General features: G+C 43.7%; 1 protein-coding gene across 6 annotated transcripts in view; it reads right to left on the bottom strand.

The window, feature by feature from the left end:
* The window catches only part of IDE (insulin degrading enzyme), a 121,101-nt gene that overhangs the window by 28,214 nt on the left and 78,411 nt on the right, over positions 1-14,476 (bottom strand). For 5 of the 6 annotated variants that reach the window (XM_061635544.1, XM_061635542.1, XM_061635539.1 and 2 more), the window contains exons 14-15: positions 11,636-11,718; positions 6,640-6,784 (exon numbers count right to left, since the gene is read on the bottom strand). In XM_061635544.1, coding sequence (XP_061491528.1) covers positions 6,640-6,784; positions 11,636-11,718 — 228 coding nt within the window. Of the gene's footprint in view, positions 1-5,990; positions 6,136-6,639; positions 6,785-11,635; positions 11,719-14,476 lie in introns of all 6 variants that reach the window. The other variant, XM_061635540.1, reaches the window with a different exon arrangement.

Raw genomic sequence — 14,476 nt, 5'->3', positions numbered from 1 at the left:
TCAAACAATGCATCAGGAACAGTGCCGTATCTCTGATGGTTGCAATGCGGTCTGGTGACAGGAAGACCATGCCCTGCAGTGTTCAGTATTGCTCCCAGATACTGTAGTCACTGAGTTGGCTCTAGTGGACTCTTGTCGATGTTGACTAGCAAACCGTGGGTCCTCAGAACCTCGAGGGTACAATGAACCTGGTCGTGGGCCTGGCCCCTAGAGTCCACCTGAAGCAGTAGGTCATCGAAGTAGGGGTAAATATGGACCCCCTGGAGACAGAAGTGAGCCACCAGGGTGACCATCACTTTGGTGAATACTCTTGGGGCCAAAGCGAGTCCAAATGGCATGGCCTGGTATTGAAAATGATGCTGGCCAAAAGCGAACCTCAGGAACTGTCTGTGGGCAGGGCAGATTGGGACATGGAGGCATGCCTCCTTTAGGTCGATGGAGGCCAAAAACGTCCCCCTGCTGCAGGACTTCTGTAATCAATGCGAGAGACTTCATTTTGAACCATCGATACTTCACAAAGCGGTTGACGAACTTGAGGTCTAATACCGCCCCTCTATGATAGATCTCACTTGGGGACCGCAAACAGGACAGAGTAAACACCCCCTGATCTCTCTGCTGGTGGTACTGGTTCTATTGCCGCTCTGTCAAACAGATGTCCTACTGCTTCCTGCATGACCCTCCGCCGTTCCTGAGTTTTGGGAACAGGAGAGGGAAGGAATCTGTCCAGTGGGGTCAACCAAAACTCTATGTGGGGTTACCCTTGAAAACGGCCCGGAAGCTGCAACTGGTACAGAATGAGGCGGCTCGCCTGATTAAAGGCAGCCGCCGGCGAGATCACATCACTCCAGTGCTGAAGGAGTTGCACTGGTTACCGGTTGTTTTCCGGGCACAATTCAAGGTGTTGGTTCTGACCTTTAAAACCCTATACTGTTTCAGCCCAGTCTATCTGAAGGGATGCCGCTCAACAAGATCAGCCTCAAAAGGCCTTCTCTCTATCCCACCAGTTAAAACAGCTAGACTGGTGAGAACTAGGGAGAGGGCTTTTTCAACTGTGGCCCCCACTTTGTGGAATTCTCTCCCAAATGATCTCCGCCATGCCCCCTCTATGATGAGCTTCCGCCGGGCCTTGAAGACCTGGCTCTTCAGGCAGGCTTTTGGTATGGGTTAGGTTTTATTATTATTGTTGAGATTTTTAATGTATTTGTATGCTTTTATTTTGTACGTTGACCAGAATGGCTGGACAGCCAGCCTGATGGGCGACTAATAAATTTAATAAATAAATAAATAAACAAATCTATGTTGTAACCATGAGAGGATATCTCTCTGACCCAAGAGACCTGTGTTAGACGAAGCCAGAGTCTTGCATACTGGAACAGCCTGCCTCCAATAGGTATGGCGTCAGAATTGCCTACACTGACGCGCTCCCCTTCCATATGATGAAGACAAAGGGCCCCGTCATCCCTGGTACTGAACTTTGCCCTGGAATCGCTGTTTGTGCCAGGTTCCCCTGGAGGTGCGAAGTCGGTAAATTGAGAATTGCGGCCCCGGCCCCCAGGCTGCACTCCTCAAAAGGGCTGGAAAGAGCGGTATGGAGCAAACCTTCTAAACAGCCTGCGGTCATCCTTCTTGGCTGTGGCCAAAGCAGGCTTTCAGTTGTCTTTAGGATCTATCAAGACCACTTTAAGGGCTTCGCCACTGAACAGCAACAACCCTGAGTATGGGACTGTAGACAAGTTGACCCTGGCTGTGGTATCCACGTACCAGTGTCAGAGCCAGAGAGTTCGCCGAGCCACTATTTCCACAGGCAGTGCCCTTGCTCCTTGATGAGTTGCATCCAAAGTGGCGTCAGCTACAAAAGCAGCCGCTTTGTGTAACTTGACCAGGCCCCTTCTGAGTACTGGATCCGGAGTAGGATCGTCCAAGAGCTCATCCAGCCACATCATAGAAGCTCTTGAGAAAATGGAGGCTGCAGCAGAGGCCTGAATGGAGTAGGTGGTAGTGTTGTAGTTCTTACGCAGGGAAAAGTCTAGCCGCCGTTCTGATGGATCCTTAAGCTGGGAATCTCCTTCTTTCGGGAGGAGAGACCTGGAGACCAAATTAGAGATTGGCTGATCTACCCCTGGGACAGTCAGGTGATTCATGAACTCAGGAGCCAAAGTGTAAAGTCTTTTGGCCAGGGCTGAGAAGCAATGTGGGCGCAGAGGCCGAGCCCATTCCTGCTTGGCCAGCTTGTTGATGCGGTCCGGCACAGGAAGGAAGTGATCTGTTGATCTGGGAGATTTGAGGACCATGGCCCCCTTCACAAGAGGGGCATTGGATTGGGGTGGCAAAAATTGGAGACCTAGAGTGTCCAAAACTCTACGGCAGAGAGGGGGGTAGTCAGCCGAATCAAAAAGGCAATACGACAAGTCCTCCTCCAGTTCTGAGTCCCCACTCCAGTCATTGTCTTCAGCCTGGAGAAAGGATGAAAGGTCCTCCAATTCAGATGCCTCACCTCCAATTCTGCCTCTGGCGACATCAAAGGGGTTTGGAGAAGGAGGTGGAACATCATCATTGCAGACTTGATGCTCCATCGTGATGGAGTGCCACTGTACACCTTGCTAAGCCAATGGATTAGCCTGTGAAAGTGACTGTACTTGAGAGAAGAACCCCATTATGTTCTTCAACTGGGAAAGAAATTCAGGAGTCAGCTGTAACCCCGGGAAAGGATCAAGCCCAGCTGCCTGAGGATCCAAGGGCAGAGGCTGTCCCTGTTGAGGCAGATGTGGCTGTACTGGTTGAAGCAGAGGTGCCAGAGGTGTATCAGACTGGCGAGACGTTGTTGTCATTGAATGAGATGGACAGTCCAGAGTTGGTTGACTAGGAAACCCTTCAAACTCGTCCCAATGACCCAGTAGGTGAGTGAAAAAGTGCTGATATCGCCTCCTGGCCAGAATCCTCTGAAGCTGGGACAGACACGTATCGTGCTCGCTTGGCAGCACTATGGGTAGAGAGGTGTTTGGTTTTAGCAACACCCTTGGAGTGGAGTTTGGAGTGCTTGTGCTTTGTGGCGCAACGGAGTCTTGCACTGCTGGTTTGCTCCTGTAGCTAGGTCTGCCTCAGGTTGCTGATCTGCCATTATATATATATATACACACACACACAAAGGCAAGAGGTGCAGTAACCATCACCAACACATGCACTAGGGTGAGGGATGCGGTGTGGGTAGGGGCCAACAGTGCACATCCTGGGGCTAGAGGAGTGCAGAGTCAAGTAGTCGTGACGCAGTATGACAAAGAAAGAGCTGAGATACACGCACACAGAGGGGAAGGTGAGGCACTGCTCCTGTGCACTACACAAGAGGATAAATCTCAGTACATGCCCACAGAGGGAGGGGGTGCGGTACTGTTCCTGCACACTATACCAGGGGAAAAAATTGTACATGCTGACAGAGGGAGGGGTGTGTGGTACTGCTCCTGTGCACTATACAAGGAAACAAATCTCGGTACACACCCACAGTGGGAGGGGGTGCGGTACTGTTCCTGCACACTAGTTCCAGTCGCTTCTGTGCCCCTTTAGTGTTGACTTTTATATATTTTATTAGATAGATAGATAGATAGATAGATAGATAGATAGATAGATAGATAGATAGATAGATAGATAGATAGATAGATAGATAGATAGATAGATAGATAGATAGATAGATAGATAGATAGATAGATAGATAGATAGATAGATAGATAGATAGATAGATAGATAGATAGATAGATAGATAGATAGATAGATAGATAGATAGATAGATAGATAGATAGATAGATAGATAGATAGATATTAATAGAGTTAGGAAAGCTAAACTGCCTACTCCTCAGCCTAAAACAGACGAGGAAGCATGAAAAGGCTAAAGAAAAGAGGGAGAGTCCAAAGAAAGTGAGACAAACCAAAATGGAGGGCGAGAAAAGGGGAGGGAAAAATTAAAAAAACAAAATGGCAGACGCCTAGCTCGTGGCCGCCCAAGAGCAACCAAGCCATCGGGGGGGCAGTCAAAATAAGCATCCCCGCTAACAGAGCCACCAGGGGCAAAGGAGAAGGGGCCGCAACCGCAAACCCCAGAGAAAGAAAGCCGCCCAGGAGAGATGGCTAAAGTGAGCCTCCTCTACAAACTGCCGCCAGGAGTGAAGAAAAAAGGAGCCGCTGATCGTACAAGGCGGCGAGGTCAGAGGCACCACTGCGTAAAAGTGGACCACTCCAGGCATGCCTGAGAAGCGAGCCCAGGAAACCGGCACTGGGAGCTCTGAGCGGCCACAGTAGCGAGCCGTGGCAGCGACCAGGGGGGCAGAGGGAGCTACAGCCGAGCAAAGGGGGGAGCTGGAGCAGCGCCATGTGAAGCGGACTGCAAGTTGGTAGCTGCCGAGGCAAGGCACCCTCAACTTGACGCTTCAAGCACCTGAAGGAGGGGGGGTGTCGCTGCTGCTGTTAAGCAGCAACGGCAAGCCGGGTAGGGCAGCAGACCCTACTGTCCCAAAGGTAAGAAGGACCAGGGAAGGCGGGGGGAGAGAAAAAAATCCCTGCAAACAACCACCCCACAAAACTATAAGAGAGAGGGAGGGAGGGGAAAACCAAAAGGCTGGAAAAAAGAAAAAGAAAACCCCAGCAGAGGCTGGGGGCCAGCCAAATCCCCAGTCCTGACACACTCTCTGTCTCTCACACACACACTTCACACAAACACACACACTGAACACTAACTCCTACACTAAAGCCTTACGCTAGGGAGATATGAACAGCCTTGGATGAAGGCAAGAATGAACTGGAGTGGGAGGGGCACAGTTGCCACAGGTCTTGACTTCAGTACATTCTTGCCTTCGGATGCTAGATGGCGCTATAACCCACGTGATAGCATGCTACCTGGGGAAAACCAGGTTATTATCATTATTCACTGTATTTATCTATGGCAGTTTTACAAAATGTCGTGCATTCCATGACATCCTGTGAAGAAAAATAAGTGAACAAAATGGTATAAGCTTTAGTTATCTCTCAATTACTAATAGGATAGGTTTCTAAGATAAGTATTTAATTGTTGATACAAACATGAAAATGATCATGCTAGATGAGCAAAGAAATTAAACTTTATGTTGACTAGATCTCAAGTTGTAGCCTAAAGATATACGAATTGGGAACTATGTTGAAGCTAAGTAGCTCTGGGTCTGGTCAGTGCATCAATAGCAGGCTGCCTGAAAATTCTACATACACCAACTTGAGCTCCATGATGGAAGAATGGCAATATACAAATGTAAGCAATCAACAACTAAAATGCTGGCAGTATTTTATATTTAAAATTGTGCCAACCCCATCCTCACCCCAGCCGATTTTAGTGTAGAAAACTCCAGGTCATCCTACACTATATTAAGCAGCATGTTTTTTTTAGAAGCAATATGTTTTATCAGATGAAGATATATACTATATGAAAAGATTACTAAAGTCTTAGACATCTTATATGTAACTGAGAAAGTCCAAGCAGTCATCTTGGTCCTGACATGCAATCTTCACATAGCCAATAATGCAATTAGTAGTATTAATAAATTATTTGTCTGACAAAATAGATTCTAGCCTACAAAACCTCATGCCCCAATAAATGTACTAGTCCTCATGATGCCTCTGGTCTTCTGGTAGTGGTGGTTTTTTTTTAGTATATATCAGGATCTAAATGACTGGTAGCCTATAAAACTCAGTGTTTATTTTAGAGCATAGTTACTCTTTCAAGGTAACTACACAAATGAGTAAGAAGTGTATCAGCACAGTTGACATTCACAAATAACATGCCAATTACAGTCAACCCATTCAATAAATGGTTATAATACTACATGAGTTTTATAAAAACCCCTTATGAGAGAGATGCAAGGGAAGACACAACCAGTAGCCATTTTTCTTAGTAAATGAAGAAGCCAACGTTTTTCCAAGCAGCACTCAACTTTCAAGCCATCTACTTTCTGTTTGATTTCCCCCATCTTACTTACAAGTATTGCATTCATTCCTGATGCAATGGCATAGACCAAACCTGAGAGGCGTGCTGCATATGTATACTCTTTTAAATCATCCTTCAATAACCTGATTAAGAGGTATGTCATGTTGCAATGAAGAGGATCAGCATAAAGGTAGCGACTAACAAAAAGAAAAAAGAAAACAAAAGGATGCTTTGATACTTCAAGCAGCGACATGGTAATGGATGAAGAAACATGACTGAAGAGTATGTATATGCAGCCTCATAACCAATATTCTCGGGAATTAAACATTGTAAACATAATAAGGAATTTGTTTCCTCATTAGGAAGCCTTGATTTAATATCTGGCAGAATGGAGCAGAATTTCAACTCTAATTAGGACTGTATATTTATTTTTAAAGTAAAAAATGCTGCAGCTAATCTGCTGAATTATGTAAGATGAAGTGCAAAAATTGCTGAATGTGAATGGAGAAGGTGAAGACTTAGGAAAATTCAAATTAGGAGAAAGTATAGTTAGAAATTAAGGTTGAAAAGGGAACAAAAAATATATTCTTAATTGGAAAAGCCGTTGAAAAATTGCTTCCAACAAATCAACTGCTGATGTTTTCCTGATTAGTGGAAGTAAGATTAAGGCTTTTAAGATTCTCCTTGATTTGGGTACTTACATACATCCCATAGATGGTATTTTGGAGATCATAGTTCAAGCCAGCTAGTTCTGCTGCATATGCATACTCGTTGAGGGAGTCTTTGAGTAGCTCAAGGTACAAATAGGCCATGTTACAATGCAAGGGATCCACGTAAGCAAATGGGCTGGAAGAAAACGTTGAAAGTAAAGTATCTGTGGCAATTACTTCCCAGTTCTGTTAGATCCTCCATAATGGATCTTAAGGACACAATAAAAAAAATTCTTCTTCCTTTTATGAGACTATCAAGACAGTGCAGTAATACAAACACACAGCTAAAGGAAAAAAATAGATTAAATAACTCCATACTGAGGCAGACAGACAGAGATACACAGACACGTAAATCTATATTAAAACCTCTGCTTACGTCATTACTCAAAAGTTTTTACTGCATTTCATTCTGAGTTTGGTACAGGAACTAATGTTTAAGTACAAGTATGAAACAGAAAAATCATTTTAAATATAAAATGAGTTAAAAATCACCACACTGCTGATAAATCCAAGCTCCTAAAAGAAAGTATGAATAACACCATCTAACACTTAACTTGACAGTCATCAGGGTGAAACCTCATTGAACACGGCTGTTAGTTTCACAGAATCAGGAAATATCGCAGTTATGGGTTTGGTTTTGCTACCAAATCATGGGCATTTTCCGCATTAAGCACAAAAATATTGAACAAAGTTTAATGCTTAGCTACCTTGATACATATTTGCAATATCCCAATGAGGTAGAGTAGGCTACACAGACTTATAAAGGAAAAGACAACTCAAAGACTCGAGTCATGTTTCATCAATACTACTTAATACCAGGATATCAATAGGGACAAACCAGATTAAGACTAGATGGAATTTGTGTACAGTGTGGTCTAATATCTATTATGGATATAGACACAGCAGTTACAGAAATATGAAATAATCAGTATCAGATAATTAAATTATTCATAAAACATTTCTTATTGAAGAATTCTTCTATCGTAAGTAAAATACAAAAGTACAACAATATTCAGCATACTCAAGCAAGATAAAAAATTCTGGGACACAGTAAAGCTTCAAAGGCAAATTATTTCTATAGTCTGATCAGACCTATGGATCTCTTTTTAAAGAAAAACCAGCATGTTCTATAAATCATGTGAAACAACTGGTCCCTCTCACAATGATGTCAGAACAATCCTATTTTATTCATAGGTTAAGTTCCACTGTGCTCAATGGAGCTTAGTCCCAGAAAGGTGTGCACAGGTCTGCAGCCTCAATGTATGTGTACAACTCACTGGACAAGTTGTAGTATCATATAGCTCAGGGGTTCCCAAACTGTGGTCTGTGAACCACCAGTGATCCATGAGCTTCATTCAGGTGGTCCACGGCATGTCCACATTAAGTAGTCATATTGATTTGTAACTGTATTTTTACTGTTTCTGTTACTCCTTAAATTGTATTTTATTTATGAATTCTAAGGAATGCAAATTGAAATACAATAAAATACAAGAAATATAAAAAAGAATATAAATACAATTAAAATCATAGATCATCTAGCGCAGTGCACTGCAATTACTAGAAGAGGCATGAAAATCATTAAATGGTCTGCCAAGACCATCAGAGACTTTCAAGTGGTCCATGGGGGAAAAAAGTTTGGGAACACCAGATATAACTCTTATCTCAATGCTACCCCATATACCAAGACCATCTTTTGGAAAAAGATCTACTTTATTGTACTATGGCTGTAATCCTAAACACATTTCCTAGGGAGTAAGCCACACTGTGGGCCTTGCTTCTGAGTAAACATACATTGAATTATACTGCAATTCATATGGGCTCTTAGATAAAATTAAAATGAGAATCATACAGGCCAACTACCTGTAAAGAAATAAGCAATCTCCCTATCTGCCACGGCTTTTCTCTTAAGCAATACAGCCCTCTGCTGCTGATTTGTGGTGTCTCATCCATTAGTTTCATGTTCAGATAAAAGAGTTCATATGCCTTGAGCTATCTGTTCTGATCCAAGGTTGTCCTAATTCTATGTTCAAATCAAGCCTCTCATTCAAGCAACATGTCTGTATGAATTTGGCTAATGAAGACGTGCATGCTAGTTTTTTTCTCACTGTGGCGTTGACTCTGCTTCACACATGGGGAGGGTAAGGGCAGGAGGTTCCACTTGTGCAAAAGAACCCTGTGGACCAGGTATAGCTTGCCAGAAGCACCCCAGCCAGCTGACATGGCAACACTACATGGAGTTTTTTCGTTTATGCTATGGCCATGCTTGGTGTATAATGTAGAAGGCCACTGCCTGGCAATGGTAGCCCCCACTGTCTCTTGCATGGACATTATGCCTGCCCAGGTGGGGCCAGGTTGCAACAGCAGAAGAGGATGTGCCAGAAGGGCATCACATAAGGGAGACAACACAGCCCTTATTGAGGGTTTCCACATTAATGGGCTCTATTGTAGAGGTTGGAGGGGAACTGCAAGGGACTCAGTATATTTGAGTTAACAGGGGACTCTTGGATCATGCAACAATGTGCTAGATTGGGTTGGCCACTATGTGCCAGCCTATGTGACTGCTTTTTCCAGCTCTTTATCAGGTAGGCCACAGTTAAGCCTGTGACCATCCTAAACCTCTCCTAGCATGTGCTCTTCCCTACCACCCCACCCACTGCTGAGTTGTAATAATATGGAAACCTATGCTTCCTGTATCCAAACTGAAGGATGGGATTTGCTCACAGAAGTCAGTTTTCTGTTGGTGAAACGAACACTTTGCTATAGTAAGAGCAACAGTGTGCTCTGGATAGAATGGCGTGGTCTGTATACCAGCAGTTAAACATACACTCTCCCACACCTTTCACAGGATCCCCTTCCTCATTCCAGCACATTTGTCTTTCCTTTCTAGCCTATCCCTACTTCAACTGGTATCTTTTCTGTATTCCCCGCAACCTTCTCTGCTTTTGTAGGGACCCAACAAAAGCAGAAAAAAAACCAACAGATAATCAGCAAAGGCTGAGGCCTCTCTTTTAGAACCTTTGTGACTTCAATAAGTGACTTACCAGAAAAAGAAGTTCTGAAAAAAGTTGTATTTTACTTAATCATTTCAGAATACATTGCCATCCAACTTTTTTCATATTTTCTTCAAAAATAAAAAATAAGTAATAAAACCAAACTTGCTTACAAAACTAAACAGTATCTTAATCAACATGCGTTCTATAAAATCAAAACAGGAATATGAAATTAGCTAACACTGGTATTAAATCTTAACACCTGTTTCATGTTAAAATTAATGTTCAGTGCTTTAAAATGTTATGCATGTGTCTTCTTTAACAGGTAATTTGGCTTTAGCAGCAAGCAATTTCACCAAAGTTTGTCTTTATCTGGTCAATATAAATTTCTCCAGCTCGTGATGTTCAGTCTTTGTTATGAACCGAGTACCATTTCCCTAAGAAGTTCTCCAACTCAGAATGTGAATCAGGCTACTGACCATATTCAGCTCCTAAGAAGCTCTGGGATATATATTTTCAGGGGCATCTGACAATCCTGCTGAATACTCAGGTGCCTTGGAAAAAACAATGAATCATAGGGTGCCCTTTCAGGACTCCAGACACCACACAGGAGGCTTTGCAGAAAGGTGCCCTGGTTTTTGTTGACATTACCACGGGCAAGTGTGTACTATAGGGACGGTAAGCCAAGACTCAGGGGAGGGGCTTATGGACTAGAGAGATATATTTGGGCCCTTTGAAGTTCCGCATAATTTCTAATTCAGAATGCACTGAAGTTTCCAAACTGGGCTTGGGAGGGGGGGATTTGAAGCCAGCTATGATCCAATTTTGGGGGAGGGAAAACAGCATATATTAGCCCAAACCAATACCAAATTGAATGACCCATCATCACTAGATACAAGAGGCAGACTTCTCTGTGGGTCATCAATTCTAATGCATTGGAAATGACTGAATGATCCAATCATACCCAATGCAAAGATGCAACAGTATTACCTGGCCTTGGAAAGAGGCAAGGCCAGAGCAGCAGGTTATGTAGACACACTATGGTGATTATGGGTTCAAAGGAACTCTAAACCATATTTAATTAATTTATTACTCATAGCACACTACCAGTTCTTGAAACACAAAATTCAGGACACTTTAGAACAAACACTCATTCTTGCGTATGCTAACTAATGTTTTAGAAACAAAAACTTGAAAACACAGTTCCAAAACTGCTGTGGACATTGTAGGGATAGGAGAGTGAAGCACTGTTCAATTATTCCCCTCTATGTGATTCTAGTTCTGTGGAGAGTCAGGCTGTATCCACTGGCCGCCCCCTGTTGTGTCTCCCACTGGCCCCACCAATGTGTCCAACATGTGGACAGCAGGGGTTGCAACTGTACGGGCAATGGACATGTGTCCACTCTTCCCTTCCATGTAATTAGAGTCAAGGAGAAGGAACCACCTGAATACGGCTTGAGTTATTCGTCACATCATCATCATGATCACACATTGTGGGGACTAGTTTTGCTTTTTGAGGATATAGTTTGCATTGCTGCAAAACATCAAGTGGATCTTTCACAGAATATGGCAGGACACAAAAAAGCATGTGGCCAGTAAGGAAATTATGGCTGTATAATACAACCTCCAGTCTCTGGAAAACAAACAGGAAGTAGCAATTGTTATCACACCAGTTTCTGTCAAATACAGCAGTCCCAGATTCTACTTATTGGGCAGATTCATTTTAAAAAGAACCCCCTTCCCCAAAAAAGAGATACAGATACCACAGATACCTCTCTGCAACATGGATTATGCTTTTGAGCCAGGAGAAAAGCTGTGCATCTATAGCATACTGTTGCATATACTTAATGCTGGATAGTGGCGATAACTGGGGACTGACAATCTTGGTTATTTAACTATAGCAACTTCAAGAATGTCTAAAACGATAAAATGTTTTCTTAAATGAAGAAAGACTCTGGTTAGAATGATACATTTTAAAGACAAAAATGCTTGCATACCTGAAAAATTCAAAGTTGAGACAAGCTTTGGGTAGGAAAAATTTGTCATCTTGCTTGAACCATAGCTTGCACATAGCAGTATCCTGAATTTAAGAAAACATACATTTTGTATTACATTATATTACAAACTGTATTTTATCATATTAATGGGTGGTATTCAATGTTAGTCCAACTCAGAGTAAACCCACTGAAGTTAATAAGGGTGGTGGGTCTGTTCAGATGGCCCGCCCTCAGAGCTTGATGGAAACTGATGAGTTCCTGAATGCTCTGGGGGGATTTTCCAATGGAGAAAGCTGACTATCCTGTTGAAGCCCTGATCTTGTGGATGGTGAGACTAAATGGGCAGTTGACACAATCGCTACTGAGCGCCCTCTCTGGTGTTATGGAGCCCGAGGGCTCCTTGGTATTCTGGGGAGCTCTGAGCTATGAAGCAAGCCGGACAAAGACTAGAGTGCAAGTGGTGCAAGTCTCGCTCTGAATACTGGCACACATTGTGCCTACTATGTGGCAGTACAGACTGCGAAGGAAGCTCATTTTGCAGCTTGCACTGCATACTTCAGTAGCCAGCCAGCGGAGTTATTTTAAACAGTTCAGAGGTTACGACTCCCACTGTGGTGGAGGGACCTCTAGAGCATTTGAGGACCTGCTGTGAACAACTGGCTACACACTTTGAGGATAAAGTTGTTTGACTTCAAAGTGATGTTGACTCTGCAGTTGTTGCAGTTTCAGATTAAGTACCCAATGCTGGAGTTGGTCATGTGTTGTGTGATAGGTTTCAGCTTATGCAGTCCGCTGATGTGGACAAAGTGCTGGTGGCTACGCATCTGACCACATGCTCTGTTGACCCGTCCCTCCTGGCTTATTAAATCTAGCACAGGGGGGTTGACTGGTGGGTGCAGTGTGGTTAACTCTTCACTGTGTGAGGGGGTGGTCCCTGCAGCCTTAAAACAAGGCAGTGGTAAGACCACTCTTAAAGAAACCAACCCTGGACCTCTTGGACTGGAATCATCATCAAGCAATTGCAACCTCCCCCCCTTTTGGGGGGGGAAGGTGATGCAGAGAGCAGTGGTGGGGCAGCTGCAAGCATTCTTTGATAACACAGATGATTTAGCTCCATTCCAATCCGGGTTCAGGCCAGGCCATGAGACTGAGTCAGCCTTGGTTGCCCTGACGGATTACTTTTATAGAGAGCAGGACAGGGGAGTGCAACCTTTCTCCTGCTTCTCGATCCCTCTGCAGCCTTTGATACCATTGACCACAGTATCCTCCTGGACTGGCTCCATGGAATAGGAACTGGAGGCACCGTGTCATGGTAGTTCCAGTCCTACCTACAGGACAAAGTCCAGAGAGTAGCATTGGATGATTGCCTTTCAGCCTCCTGACAGTTGTGCTGTGGGGTGCCGCAGGGTCTCATTTTATCCCCAATGCTATTTAATGTCTATATGAAGCTGCTGAAAGCAGCCATTAGGAGTTTTGGGGCTCTACTTTTCCATAACATCCAAATTAGGAGAGGCTGTGTGGGCCCTGGACCAGTGCCTGGATGCAGTGGTGGGATGGATGAAGGAAAATAAGCTAAGCTTGAACTCTGGCAAGATGGAGGTAGTGTGGATGAGTGGTTCCCATGTCCAAGAAATTGGCTGAATTGCTTGTCCTGGATGGGATTGCACTCCCCCCTGAAGAAGCAGGTATATAGTCTGGGGGTGCTTCTGGATCCAGTTTTGTCACTGGAGGCCTAGGCAGTCTCAGTGGTTAAAAGTGCCTTTTATCACCTGCACTTAGTAAGACAACTATGACCACTCCTGGACCGGAAGAGCCTCACCACAGTAGTTCAAGCACTGATGACTTCAAGACTGGATTACTGCAATGCACTCTATGTGGGAGCTTCCCTTGTACTTAACCTGGAAACTGCACTTAGTGCAGAATGCTGCAGCCAAATTGCTGACAGGAATGACACCCTGTCAGCATATAACACCTCTGCTCAAAGACCTACACTGGCTGCTGATTTGTTACCAGATGAAGTTCAACGTGTTACTATTGGTATATAAAGCCCTTAACAGCTTGGGACCAGTTTACTTGCAGGACTGCCTTACCCCATGTGTGCCAACTCGAGCACTTTGATCTGCAGAACAGGCACTGTTACAGGTGCCACATATTATCTGTTCTGCACTTGTAAGAAATCATTTGTTTTGTGTGGCAGCACCAACTCTTTGGAACTCCCTGCCTATAGACATCAGGCAGGCACCTTCGCTGTATTCTTTTCAGCGCCTGCTTACATCATTTTTGTTTAGGCACGTCTATACAGTTGCATAGATGCTGATGTGTTTTAAAGTTTTTGTCTCTTGCTGTTTTTTAATTTGTTTTAAATTTGTTTTTAATTACTTATTTTCAACTGTTGTATCAATAATTTCAATTTCTTTTGTAAACTGCTTAGACATTTTTTACAAACAAGTGGTATATAAATTTTAATAAATAAATTAAATAATAGACGTGACTAATTTAGGTTCATTTATTTCAGAGTGTCTACTCTGAGTGGGGCTTAGGTGAAAACAACCCAATCTGTTTATATTATGTAAGCATACAGATCCCAACTCAAATGAGTATGGGTACAGTGCCTTTGCAAAATCAGAGCCCATTTTTCTCTCCCAAACAAGTACCCAGTGATGCAGACCCAAGGGGTGTATGGGAATATGAGGGAAAGCCTCCCACTCCCTGTAGTGTTCCTTCATGCTGTCTAAATTCATTCCCATATGCTAACATTTATGTGGAGGTAGGGATGGCTTTTCAGCCCTGTGAGACTTTTTCAGGTGCGAGCACTAAACCCATGCTCAACTTAACTGCACC

This window comes from Rhineura floridana, chromosome 7 (assembly GCF_030035675.1).
Source record: "Rhineura floridana isolate rRhiFlo1 chromosome 7, rRhiFlo1.hap2, whole genome shotgun sequence".
NCBI lineage: Eukaryota > Metazoa > Chordata > Lepidosauria > Squamata > Rhineuridae > Rhineura > Rhineura floridana.
The sequence above is the reverse complement of the archived record's forward strand: the minus strand, read 5'-3'. Positions and strand labels throughout refer to the sequence as shown.